This window comes from Melanerpes formicivorus, unplaced genomic scaffold (genome assembly GCF_026170545.1).
Source record: "Melanerpes formicivorus ecotype bairdi unplaced genomic scaffold, bMelFor1.0.p_v2 SCAF_56, whole genome shotgun sequence".
NCBI lineage: Eukaryota > Metazoa > Chordata > Aves > Piciformes > Picidae > Melanerpes > Melanerpes formicivorus.
In genome coordinates, this window is record NW_027142408.1 from 3,675,558 (window position 1) to 3,689,896 (window position 14,339).

Below are 14,339 nucleotides of genomic sequence, written 5' to 3' on the forward strand. Positions count from 1 at the left end.
TTGTAGTTTAGTCCATTACTGTTTGGACTCTGGCATGACCTTATGTGTGGCTTTGTAGTAAGATGATGACATTTCATACATCCTACAGAGAACCTGCAGGTCTGTAAAACAGATTGTACGCTGGCACCTCCCGGATGACCTCACCCCAGAGTCAGTGCACAGCAGAATGGGGACAGTACTGCCCAGTGTGGAGACATGTGGGATTTAGGTAGCACAGTGTATTAAATCCCTGGCACACAAATAGAGTAATGTGAGATGATTGGCCAGTGACAGAAAACTTGTGCAATGAGGGTGGTGAGACACTGAATCAGGTTGCCCAGAGGGGTGGTGGTTGCCCAGAGGGGTGGTAGTTGCCCCATCCCGTAGAGTGAGGTAGGATGCAGCTCTGAGCAACCCGATCTAGTTGGAAAGATCCTTGCTCATTGCCTGGGATGTTAACTAGAGGACTTTAAAGGTCCCTTCCAAAGTATTCTATGATGCTGTGACTATCATTCTATGATTCTGTGAATTGCCAAATATTCTTCCACTGTAGCAGTGGCAGCCATCCAGCCAGTGCTGGACTGGAATGCAGTATTCACTCCTTCATCATGAAGTGCCATATTCTGGGTTACTGCTTCAGTCTCGCAGTTACTTGCTTCAGTTTTGGGCTATTGAATGAGTGCTGTGGAAAAGGAATGTTTCTGTTTGGCCACCTCCATTATGTTATCTTTCCCAGTGCAATTATAAGCTAATTCAAAGCTCTTCATGTTAAGCTAATAGCTTCTGATTCGCTGCTGTCAGCCAGTACCTCTTTGTTCACTTCTCATACCACTTACCAGTCCCCCTACCATTTACCTACGAAGTACATTTGGTTGGCTGGTTGTCTTGTTTTGGTCCCCCCCTGAGAAGAGTCTCATCATAGGCAAATCATTAATGGAAGATCAAAAAGATCCCATCTGTTACAGTTGCATATGGCTAAGATCACAATTATCACAAAGACTTTTTATTCCCCCTCTCCCCCCCCATGCTTATCCACACAATAAATGTAGTTGTCAGCAGGATAAGTTCACACATCGGATAAGGTCACAATTTCATTTAGTGACAACTTCCAACAGCGTGAACTTACAAGGTTGGATTTATTTAAGAGTCAGGAGGGATAAGATCACTGCATGGCCAGCCTGATTTATCAGGGTTTGACTGCAGTGCTTGGGCAGAGAACGCCGTATTTCAAGTTTATGTTGGAAACTGTAGTTTAGTGTGTGTGTTATGTCTCAGACTCGAGAATTGAGGGAGGAGGATTTAGAGGAGGTGTCTCAGTAATGCACTTTGTCTGCTGAGGCAGTGCCTGAGCATTTAATATTGGAGCTGCCTTGTTAGGAATCGCAGGAGTGGAAATGGGAGAGATCTCCGCTGCCAGCAAGCTGTGTGCAGACATTTGTTAGAGAGGAGGTAATCATCAGCTGGATATTAACTGGGACTTTTTAGCATGTCAGGTGGCAATAGGACTGGGGGAAGGGAGCAAAAAGAGAAATGGGTAGATTCAAACTGGATGTTAGGAGGAAGTTCTTCACCATGAGGGTGGTGAGAGCCTGGCACAGGTTGCCCAGGGAGGTGGTAGAAGCCTCATCCCTGGAGGTGTTTGCAGCCAGGCTGGCTGTGGCTGTGAGCAACCTGCTGTAGTGTGAGGTGTCCCAGCCCATGGCAGAGGGTTGGAACTGGATGATCCTTGAGGTCCCTTCCAACCCTGACTGCTCTGTGATTCTTCCTTCCTGTGCATGCAGGGACAGCAGACAGATCTTGGGCTCTGGGCTGGGCAGCACTTCTGAGAGCAATTTTAGCATTCGCAATCCGACTTCAGAGCAGTTCTCACTTGAAACTGCAACAAACACAAGTTGTGTTGGGTTTTTTTTACCATGTAGAGCTATTAATTAGAGAGCCAGGTGGCTGTGCACTGGAAATATGGAAAGGAGCCATTTGCTAGTGGAAGTTAGTGATGCCCTATGATGTCAAATAACCAGGCTCTCATTAGAGCAGAGGAGGAGCTTTCTCGTTCTTTTTAACTGATTCTGCTTGAAAAGCTGTTGCTGATTAAAATGCCCCAAACAAAACCAAAAAGCCCAACCCAAACTACTAGCAAAGCAATCAGTGACTTGATTAGAAATGTTAACTGTTCATAAATTTGGATATGTATGTTTATGAATGAAGTAGTTCACCTTTTTCCCCTCCCTCCAGAACACTGTTCATTACGCACCTTCAGATGCACAGCCCTTTGTTTCTTCTTCCAGACTGGGGGTAAAGGGATGGGAGCCAGCATTACTCTCTTTGGAAGTACTATGTACAGTTGAGTTCTAATGGTATTTGAATTGTGATCAATCCCTGGTAAAGGCTGAAAGCTGTTGTTTGCCTCCCTCTGCACAGTACGAGTTTGGTGGTGTTGTTAATCATCACTCTGATTTTGCTGTAAAAGGAGTCAGAGCTGAACTGTTCTCTTGACCTTCTGTTTTATGCAAGCCCTATGTGGCATCCCTGAAACACTACATGTATGTCAACAAAAAAAAGAAGAGAGAGTCCTAGATGGAGTCCTTTCATTCTGGTTTTGTATCCACTGAGGTGGCCTAATATCTTAAAAGCCATGGGGTGTTTTGTAGCTGTGCCGGTGAGTCATGACTTGGGGCTTCTTTCACAGTGCAGCTATCATAAGTCTTTGAGTAATCACAGACTTTAAAAGTATGCTACATCAACAAGATAAGAGAAACAGCCCACAGCACTAACAGCATTATCTTTTACCAAAATTGATTAGCCTCTACTGTGTCTCTCAAATATTTTGTATAAACTTACTCAGCAAGCTGGAAATAAGTGTGTTCCTGAAAAAAAACACAAAAACCCCCACCAAAACACCCTTGCTCTGCAGCAAGGAAAAAGGGAGTAAAGATCACTGAACAAAATGTCTCCTAAGTGATGTTTTGTGCCTGCCTCACAGAAACTGAGAGCAGGACATTACTACTTCTGTCCTTACGTTTCTTGGTGCTGCTGCTGTTATACTTCTGTCTGTCCTTTCGAATCTCCTGGCTAACAAGTCTAGGATGAAAAGAGCAAAATGCAGTTTCCAGGAATGCTGACCTCGGGGTGTATGGATGCTGGTTAGGAGAATTTGCTGTAATGTGGAGGAAGGATGATGTGCGGTGCTGAGGTGGTCTGTCACAGCTGCCCATCACTAGAAACTCCTAATTGTCTTGCACTAACTTTTCTGCTTCTGTTGCCCTGGGGCACAGACCAGAGGAAGGTGTTCTGCAGTAGTTGGTCTTTCTCTCTTTCCTTTCCTTTCTGCTTGTTGGGATCTCCGTGGACAAGCACTTGTGAAGAGTCAGTAGCAGCTGAGTCTGGATGCTTCTTACTGCAAGTGGTGATATGGCAATAAAATCTCAGATCCTCTTCCTTCTCCTGACGGAATCTCTGCAAATGCTGAGCAGTTTTGCAGGGAATGGTGGCTGCAGAGAGCATTTCTGACTTAGATCTGAACTTCTGAGGCTGAAGGGGGAAATCTTGCCTTACTGACACGTTTTTTTCAAACTCCTTTAATTAAGAGTCACAAGGTGAGGTTCTTTTCCCAGCAAACTGTGTTGAGGCCACAAGTTGCTGAGGGCCACAGGTGTGGTGGCACCCCTTAAAGATGCATCTTCATGGGAAGAAGACAGTGAGCAGAGGGCAGCCCTCTTCTTAGCAGTAGGAGGCTGGGCCCAGCTGTTGCTGCAGTTTGGATACCATTCCCCAAACAGAAGATTTCAAAGGAGCTAAGTGTTGTAAATGAGCGCAGGAAAGTTGCAGGCTCCCAGCTGTGGGGTGAAGGGAATTCAGGAGAGGATTTTTAATAGTGACATTTGCAATCTTCTACAAACCCTCCTACCAGCCCCTGGCTTTTCTGCTTAGGGCTGACAAAGGAACCCAGCCAGGGATTTTACAAAAGGGGAAAAGAGGAAAAACAAAATCATCTCTGATGCTTGTAGACCCTGGTGTAGACCCTGATCTGCAGTGGGCTTTTTAACTTACAGCTCTTGCTGTTATTTTTGTGTTCTGCTAAACAAAGATTTTCATAGGAACAAAATAACCTTTGCTAAGGATCAGGTTGCAATGTACTGCACCTTGTACAGCTAGAACCAAAACACCTACTTGCCAAAAGGTGTGAGCTAGTTTTGGTTCCCAACTGTAGCATTCACCCAGGGCATGAAAATGGCTGCTGGTCAGGGTGACCAGAGAAAAGTATTGTCTTGCCTGAAGAATTGTCATTAGGGAATCAGGAAGGCTAGGCAGCAAAATGTGCTGTAACCCTATCTGCAGTCTGCTCTTCTTTCACGGTGTTCTAAGTGGAGGGTAAAATACAGCTGCTTCAGCCCGATTCAGCATGGTGTTACCCCTTCTGTAGGATATTTCAGTGTGTTCATACATATTGGAATGTGTTGCCTCAACTACAGCTGGGGACTCTAAGAAAATAAGCAATGAAGAAGCATTCTTATTAACTTAATTATCAGCTGGAGTTAAAGTACAGCTTTAGAAAATAATTGCCTGGGGTGATATTTGCCTCAAACCTGAACTTACCTTCCAGGTAAAAGACTGCTGGCAATAATTTTATTGAAACTGTAATAATGTGTACCTTGGAACTTAGGTAGGTGTTTGGATATCACTGGATGATCTGCCCTAAGTTTGTCGTTCTTAATCCATTAAAAGACAGGCCTGCTTGTAAATCCACAGGTGCAGATAAGGAGTCACTGTTTGACTGTGTCTGAACCCTTTTCAAATGAAAAATGTCAGTGGCAGAAAGGGAGGCTGAATTATTTTTTAAAAGGGTTTTCAAAGATTCTCATGATTCCTCTGGTATCAGTTAAATGTGACATGTCCACAGACACGGCTGGCTTTTAGGCTGTGCTGGAGTTTTCCTGTCTGTGCAGGCAGAAGCGGCTGCAGTATGCTCCAGTGATCAGTGCCTTACCTTGCAATAGCAGGAACGTTTCTGTCTTCCATAATTAACATATAAAGAGATGTTTAGAAGTTAATACAATTTGTAACAATGTGACTGTGAGAGGTGAAAAAAAATGCTGTGCTGCTTGTTGTTGTACTTAGGCTGCACATATATCAATGTGTAAATTAGCTATAATTAAACCATAACCTTCCCTGCTCACATACTGCCTTCTAAAATGTCACAGCGCTGTCACGATGAGGATTCACCTGCACACGTTAAAGCTGTTGTGAGCTGCTACAGCTCTGTTTCCTACGTTTGTTCCACTGTGCAGGAAGGATCTGATGCACAGCTTTACGTAGTTTGGTGATCTGCGATACTCCAAAGTGAAATTCAGATGGCTGTGCTTGGAAATGGAAGCTGGAGCCGAGCCTTCTCTTGCTGGAGATTAACCCCTGCAGGCAAGGGAAATCCTTGCAGCCTATCTGCGAGGTAGACCCAGGCATCCATGGGAATGGTTAGCTTGGGGAAGTCTGTGGAGACTGCCTGTAAGCCAGGAGGTTTACTCACTTCCTCCAGCCCAAGGTTCATTTCACAACAGCTGCCAGTTCTAAATCTTGCACAGGTTGACTTCTTGCACAGTTGAACTTTCCCCTGTTTGTGGAAAAGCACCGTCCTGATTCGGGGTAGGGATGTTGTGAGGGGACTTGCTGATGCAAAAGGCAGAAATTACTGCTGCATCTGGTTGGTGTGGAAAGGGAGGAAGGGGCTTTGGCAGGCAGGGAAAATGGGTCAGGAGAAATGGCCACAGTGAAGTCGAGGGGAGCTTGTTGTTCGTGAGAAGAACAGATTTCCCCTCTGCCTTCAGGGAGGCCAAAGCTTGCAAATGCACCAGCAGGTGAGATCTCAGTTAAACCAGCAGAGCACAGGGCAGCCCCTGCTCCTTGTGCCTTTTTCTCTCTTGAAGTTTGAAACTACAATTTATTTGAATTGGTTTAGAAAATGACATTCAAGTTGCGTGTGGAAACATAAATGTTTCGGTCACAAATGTAGCAACAGTTGTTAAGAGAAAAATAGGCTTCTGGGAGGGGAATGCATTCAAAGAAATGCTCTCTAAACTAGGTAATTCTCTTTTTAATCCTGAAATGCAGTGAAAACCGTTGGGGAGAGAGGTTCTGAGTGAATTTTGTTGTTGTTTATTCCACATTGATGTTCACTTGTCTATTATTATTAATATTATTTCTCTTTTCACTTGGAGAAAACCCAGAAGGGTTAAAATGAGATGAAGTACCAATTTTGCTTCTAAATGGTAATTTTGAAGTCCTTACTTTAAAAAGAAATTAAAAACCCACAGATAAATCAGTGCCCACTGGAACAAAAATCGAAGCACTGTATTGCCTCCCCATTGCTTTTGTGGATTTTGTGTTGAAGCCTTAAGCTCACACTTTCAGTTATCTTGGGTTGAACTCTGAAATGCTGCTACTTGTACAATTATCTTTACTTTCTTCATTGCAGTGCAATGTTTTCAGTAGTTGCTTTGCAATTAGTAAGTGTGGTTGTGGATTTACTTTCCTGTCTGGTAGGTCTCTCCAATTTTTAGTGGCTGAATGCTTCAGAACGTGTGATCCTGTGAAAGCCAAATGCCTCGAGGAGGTTAATGCACCAGGTGTGGCTGCTACTGCACTCTTCAGCTATCATCTCCCCTGCTCTCAGCATTTCTGAAGAACTTTAATGAAACCCCTATTCCCAATAAAAGCCTTTAAAAGACTCTAATGCATGCGAGAAGATGCAAAAGATGAACCAAATTTGAACATAATTCTAAGGGGCAAAGGTTGGTGTGGTTTGTTTCTGTCACAGGATGACAAGATCAGTTGTTTTTCAGACAAGCATCATTAATTCTCGTTCTGTGGGTCCTCAGAACATTGTGTGTATGAAGCCAACACAAAGGCAGAGGTGGTTGTTGTCAAGGCACAAGTGAAAGTGCTCTCAACACTGCCTGCTCTCTTTGTTCACAGGAGAGTTGGAGGTGGTCCAGAAAGACGGAGAGCGCAAGATTCAGAGCCGGCAGCAGCTTCCGGTCGGAACGACGTGGGGGCCCTTTGCCGGGAAGATGGATCTGAACAACAACACCTTGGTACGTAGATGCTCCCAGACACTTCGCTTGGTTACGCTGTGGCGGTCTGCAGGGAGCAGCCTGAGCTGCCGCTCAGCCCGAGCACTCGAAAGCAGGCGCTGCGAGCTCGCACGGACAGTGCGCCTTGGCTCCTCTCCAATTAGCTCCTCTATGGCAACCGTCCACAGAAAGTTATTTGGAGCACAGGTTAATGGTTGTTTTACAGAAGGGAAATGTCACTTCCTTGTTTGCTGAGCCAAGCTGTTGTGTATCAGCAGTAACATCTGATTGTTTTTTAGTGGCTTTGAAAGTCTTTCATAGGGCTGATGGCAGAATGCTGAATTTATACTAATGGGTGGTGTGGAAAATAAATAGCTGCATGAGGATAAAATGTGCTAAATTGGCCTTAATGTTACATCCCTGACCACAGCAGGATCCTCCCTCTGATTAAAATTATCTTGGTAGATAGCAAGAGGCACCTGTCATACAATATAGTCTCAGTCATGTCTATTCTGTTGATGCTGATTGCAGAAAGCCTGGGGACCGTGACACTTTAGAGCAGTGCTTTGCTGGTCTCCTTTCAGTGCACTGGAAATCATAGCATCCACAGGGCTTCATTTCATTGGTGTTTAAGTCTGAGCTTCAGTACTGTTTGTATGTAGTCCAGATTATATGAGAATGCTCTGGAAAGTGACCCTATACTGAAAACCAAAAAAGGGCAATTAATGTCTCTAGAAGTGTGCAGACAGTCTTGGGACATGCAGTGCTCTGTGAGATATGTCTGAGGAAGTGTTGTCTTAGCTGGATCACTGCTATGACAGACTCTGCATGAATGTATTGGCATAAAGATCTGTTTTACAGAAGGGTATTGCATAATCTTGGAGTAGATACCTCTGTGCTGTAAATGGAGAAGCTTCCTAGACTTGCCCTCTGAGGACCTCAAGGAAGTAAGGAGTACTACTCAAGTACTGTCTGTGACAGCAGGAGAGGGGGATTGTGTGGACTTAGGAGAAAAGGGCAGAACTCAATATTCTTTAACTATGCCCAACCTGTGCCTGTGTGTTGGAGTTTTGTTTCGAAGGGCTTGCTGATAGTATGCATGACACTTACTGTAAATAGTCATAGTCAAATTGTAGTTAAGCACTAGTCCAGGCACAGAGAAGCCCCTTAGGACCCTGATATTTTGTCGGGTTTTTAGCATAATTTAAGCAAAAGTTCCTCCCAATGTTACAGAAAGTGGCATGAAAATGGAGTACATTTCCTGAGGCCAGATTTGTCACTCAAACACCTCAATGCAGGAGGGAGTTTCAAGAGTACAGGACCTTCAGAGCACCTCCTTGTTACAATAAGGAAGCTGGACAGTTCACATGACCTCTCTCTGTTTCTTCCATCTACTTCTATTTCTCAGTCTATTTTATTCTTGGTCTATCAGCATTCTCAAAATCTGTTCATAAAAACTGGGTTAATAATTCTCTCAGATTTCAGAATTACTACTCCCACAAACTTTCATGCAACAGAAACCTTGGGGGTGGCACAAAGTCAGTCCACATAAGACCCCAGGAAAAATGCTAGGCCTGTGTTGTCCCTGTTGCCCTGTCTGGTATGTGATGTTTGGGTGTGGGGGATGGTGTTGGCTTGACCCTTCACTACAAAAGTTATCACTGTCAGGGATTAGGATGAATTGGCAGTGTGGCCACAGTTGAATAGAATATTCTATTCATTTTTGTTTTCTGAAGGAGACTTGAAGCAACCACAGTCATTCTAAGAGGGGCTCGCTTCTCCTTTGATGGCACAGGCATATATTAAGGTCTGTTGATACTTTGGACACTTGGGTAAATACCATTCTTGCTGTGAAAAAAAAACAAAACATTTAGCTAAGATATTTTGGGCTTAATGAATTTATAATTAAGCAGTGAGCAGAGCTGACTTTTTCATTTGATGATTGAGAAAGTTGCCCTAATGCCATTACAAAGTATGTCAGAGGAATGTGGGATGGAAACCTTCAGGACTGTTTTTCTTACCAACCTGGAAAGATGCTCATTTGTTTCTTGTCAAATTAGAACCCATAAAGCCTGTTTTTGCTAACACTTGAAAGCTTTTACTTGTGTTTTGCCTGCAAATATAAAGGCATTTGTAAATCTGAAAGAAGTCCCTGGACACAAAGTTGTAGTCTTCAGCAATGATGTTTTGTCCCCTGAGAACTCTGTCCTTTGAGATAGTCAGAACTGAACTGGAGTTGATCTTGAGCTATCTGAGTTAACTTCGAAGCTGGATCTGGCTTTGAAGTTTGTCCTGCTTTGAGCAGGAGTCTGGACTGGATGACCTCAGAGGTTCCTTCCAGCCTGAATTAGTCTGTGATTCTAAGTATTGCTTCTTTTTCCCCCAAATATCAGATGTTTCCTGGAGTCCCACATTTGGTACTTTCAAATGCTGCATGAGGAAGTGTAAAGCTTTTGATAGAACTTCACTGCCTGAGCCACAGGAGCGCAGTGCCAGCTCCTGCATAGCTGTATCTATTTTTTCCTGAAACAGTTCTCTATTATTTATGATTTTTGTTTGCTTGACACGATTGTTTTTCACAAGCTACATGCTCTCTGTTGCTCACAAGAGGAGTTGCATTTGTTTACTTAGATTATTTATGTCTGTTTTGGAAAGCTCATTTGAGTAGAGCCTCACCTCCCTGCATTCATCCAAACATTCACATTAGCAGCTGACAGGAGGTTTAGTGCATTTCTGAAGGAGAACATTTCACTGATAAAAACATCAGGTAATTGTTGGAAAAGAGCTTTATGGTGAATTTTTTGTACTGAGAGGAATGGAAAGAAGAATGTAGGTGAGTAAATATCACAATTCTTGCAGCTCGTCTTTGTTGGACACTGTTTGTAGCTGACTGCAAGTGTCTTACCTGACTTCTGTGCTAGCAGTGTGACTACCTCACAGGATTCACTATGTGGCTAGAACAGTTACCTGCTGCTCTCATACTCTGCTCTGTGTACAGCCTGTACATGTCATACCCTGTTGAAGTGCTGCTGAGTGCAGGCAGTGCTGTGTTGCTGAATCCAGTCTCGCTGCCGTTGGCTCAGGGGACAGATCAAGCTAATTAATGCATCACAATAAATTAATTGAGTCACCGTGCCAGTTGTCAAATGCTTTTTAGATCTTTCAAGTTTGTCTTAAAATATATTAAAAACCAGTGGAAGGTAGAGTAGTGGAAGATTGGATACCTTGAACAGAAATTACTTGAGTGCAGCTCACAACTCCAGGAGCGACAGCAGCTGTTGACTTCATTGGCAGTGCCGCAGCGGTGTTGAGAGGTATGGTGCAGCAAGACCTGCAGCAGGGCTGCAGAATACTCAGACTCTGATGGTAGGCTTGACTTAGCACAGTGTACCCCATGGCATTTCTGTTGCTATTGATGAAACAATCTGCACCAGAAATCTTGGGTTTTAACGTTGAAAACATTGTTTTTAACAGCAAAGAATTTCAGGTTTTAAAACTTTAGATCTAGACATCTAATTTCCATTTCATATGAACTCCTCCTGTCTTTATCAAACATTTAGAGATACCTATTTAGATAATTTACTTCAATTTAGAGTGATAGGTTTCCTAGTTAGGTACTTGTAATAATCCATTCCTGTACTTTTGCAAACTGGCAAAACTCTCCTGCCCTCAGCTGTGTACACAGTTTGTATCCATCTGCACTATTGGACATAGAGGTTATTGCCTTCCACTTAACATTAATTGCTCCATAATAGTTGATGGTCCCAAGAAAATGAAATGCACAGGAAACCTAGAAAGAGTACTTCTAAAATCAGAGCCTGTTCTTGTGTTTCACGGCAAGATCACCTACATGATTCCAGATTCTGTTTGAAATTGAAGAGAGTCTCGCTGGTTTGACAAAGAAAACCCATGAAGTTTTGTACAATACTGCTCTTCATCTCCAGCTGCTGAGAAGTTTACAATGAAAGTGTCATGATTTAGTCACTAATTTTGCCGTGAAACCTTCACACAACTTTCAGTAGTTTGTGGGTACCTGTGAGAAGACAGGAGTATGTTTCTAAGAATGAAACCTCTAGCTTGTGATTCCTGTCTTGAAAAGGAAAGTGGATTTTCACACACCAAGTGTGATATGAACAGGTGAGAGGAGCAGGAGACCCCTCTGGGCTGATCGCAGCATCCATGGAAAGAATAACCACTGTGTATAAGCAGCTCTTAAATTCAGAGCACTAGCAGCCTATTTAAGCAAAAGCTATTTCCTTGCTTTTCCCAGCTGGAAATCTTTTCCCTGTTTGAGGAAACAACTTGGTGGGCACGAGGCCCTCGGAAAGAAAAGTGTTGAATTGTGTCACCCATGATGGGCATCAAGCAGCAGCTCATGCCATGGCTTCAGTAGTTGTGTGGAGGCAACTGTGAGAGGCCTTTTCCCTTGGCTGCTGCCATGTAGTTTTTGGTGTTAATCTGTGCCCATGGCAGGATTTTGTGAAGCAAAACAATGAGCAGCTGGATCCTACCCTCCATTCTCATCGTCTTGTCACAGGGAGGAGTGCGTGGGCAGGCCTGTATCAGCCTGATAAGGAAAAGAGGATTCAATGTGTCTGTGAAGGGAATCTGTGAGAAGGAAGTGTACAGGGCTGGGCAGTGGGATGCAGCAGGGACTCTTTAATGGGATCTGGGAGGTTCAGCACCAGAGCAACACTTCTGGAAGATATCCTTCTGAAACTGTTTGACTGGGTAGCATGTGCAGGACTGAGGATACAAGGTTCAAAATGCAGTTAAGTTACTCACTCATGAATCTGTGGCTGGTCACTTCAGGTCAAAAACCCTGGTATCTGTAGTGGGCAGTGACTCTCAATTTTCAGAGCTGCAGAGCGAGGATTTCCTGGACACATTGGTTGGAGTTCCTGTACAGCTGCTCAGACAGGCAATAGTCTGCCTGTAGTTAGGCTGTGATCTGTCTGTAGTCTTTGGATCTCTTGGTCAAACATGGAAAGAAATTAGACATTTTTTTATCTGCAAATGGGGCTTGTGGCTTTTGTCAGCACAGAGCCATTTTCATATTTAATTACAAGAAATAGTATATTGAGTAATGAACCTTGAGTCTCACCTCTGTTACAGTAGGTTTATACCTTAAGTACCTCTGATGACTACGGAAGCATTTCTTAGTTTTGCTGCTGTTACTCTCAGGCTCTTGATGCTTAAAACTAGTTTTAAAACACTTCTTTGTGTCCCAACCACGAACAGACACTAATGTAACAGCACACTGTGTAATGCTTACAGTGATGCACTGATGCCCTCAGCAAGTCCTGGGGTTGGCCACTTCATATCAACTGAAGCATATACAAAAAGGTGGCGAATGATGTGGACATCCACATGGTTATCCACATGGGTCTCTGAAAACACATTGCCTCACCTGCTGTGAAACATTCTCCCATCTCTACAGGCATGTAGTCAAGGGGATTGCAATGGCAGAACTCTGTAAGGAACTTTTTGTGTGTGTTTGTAGTTTAGTTGCTTCTTTTCTTCCAGAAGAAGCCGCTTTGTTTACACTTAACACAACAGGCTTTGAGTTCAAACCTGTTGTTAATATGATGGCAAAGTGGGGCAGTGATCCACAAACTTTTGAAAAAAGCCAAAAGCTTCTTTTTTTGTTTTCCTTTCTTGCTTGCAGAAGTAGCTTCAGAACATGAATAGGTAGTGCAGCAACATGATCCATGAAAAGACAGAGCACCTCTGCCTAAATACTTCCAGTACACTGGCATTAGTAGTGCAGGCCGTTATCATAGCCTTAATATGAACATATTAAGTAATCAGGGACATACAAATATGTGGGTTAAAAAACCCTCAAACAACCCACACAACAAAAAGACAACAAAAGATACCAAACCCACAAACCCCCAAAACAACTGCAAAAGAACCCCAAACCAACCAACCAGAAACAAACCAACCCACAAAAAACCTAAACAGCCAGAAAAAGTCCCAACAAACAAAACCAAAACCAAACTCCAAATGTCCCCAGGACAACAGAATTGAAATTAAATGATTCCTTTTTATTTCTGTATTTCTGACTTGCTGATTTCCAGCATGCAGCACTCTGTCAGTAGGGGATGTTCACACCCTCTCTGCCTTGAGTCCAGCCCTTTTTACAGACTACACATCTGTGGTTTGTTTTGACACATTTCAGACCAGCAGAACCTTAACCTTTGTCTAAGACTACCACTGGTCACTTTCAAAGGTTTATTTGTTTGCTCTTTAGAATAATTCAATTACTTGCTTCCTCTCTGTAAGCATCTCCACTAAGCAGACTTAATACCATTGTAATTAAGTAGTAGACATCCCCTGTGTCAGTGGGCTTCATTTCTTAAGGGTGGGAAGGAGGTCCCACTCAAAGTGTACCCTGGGCACATTGCCAGGGAGCTCCTGAGAACAGTGCAAGGTGGCAGTTAGGCAGAAAGGCTGAGGCCAGATCAGGAGCCTGGAACTGGAGAAAGGCAAGGAAGTTTGGGGTTGGGGCCTCTGAGGCAACAGAAGCAGTGGGAGAGAGACCCCATGTGCAAGTGCCAGGCTTTGCCATGTGAGGAGGTAGGGAGAAGCCTGGAGAAGCCCACGTCTACCGGAGCACCTACAGCACTGTTAAGCTGTTTAGAGAGAACTCCTGCAATAAACTGCAGAGGCAACATACTCTGATGCTGCTAGACCATGGTCATCTAGGCTAATCTTCACTGCACTGTGGGTTCAGTGCTCAAATGCTTATTCTGCTGTTGTTGATTTTGCTAAACTTCTGACCCAATTTTCAGAACAGGATGTGGCCCAGTTGAAAAACTTGGAGTTAGAAAAAGAATTGATTTAGCTCCATTTAAAGTCATCTGTGAAATACCTAAGAGGCATGACCTCAGCACCCCAGTTTAAGATGAGGAATTTAACATCAATGTTGTCCTCTGAGGAACTTTTTAAAATTCATGCCTTTCATAATGCTATTTCCTCTTATTTATGACACATGTGTTATAGACTAAGCAGATAGAAAATGTCAGGCTTAAATATTCAGCAGGTTTTGAAATAACTTCTCTCTGAATGTTCAGGAATATAATTTTTTTCACTCTGAAATAGAATTCAGTTTCTAGAATGTTGACACATTGGGGATTTTTTCAGCAGTGTCACATCCATGGAACCAGCATAGGACATTTACCTCCATCGTGTCAGTGGAAGACGAAGCTCTGAAGGTGCTTGAGAGATTTGCATTGTTAAGCCATAAATGTGGTAGTTATGGGGGACATGGAACTGAAGGGATTGGAGCCTTGT

The 14,339-nt window shown here is 43.4% G+C and overlaps 1 protein-coding gene across 1 annotated transcript in view; it reads left to right on the forward strand.

The window, feature by feature from the left end:
• ZFPM2 (zinc finger protein, FOG family member 2) overlaps positions 1-14,339 on the forward strand; it is a 301,378-nt gene that overhangs the window by 137,818 nt on the left and 149,221 nt on the right. The window contains exon 4 of the mRNA XM_068161271.1: positions 6,946-7,064. Within this exon, the coding sequence (XP_068017372.1) occupies positions 6,946-7,064 (119 nt within the window). The remainder of the gene's footprint in view (positions 1-6,945; positions 7,065-14,339) is intronic.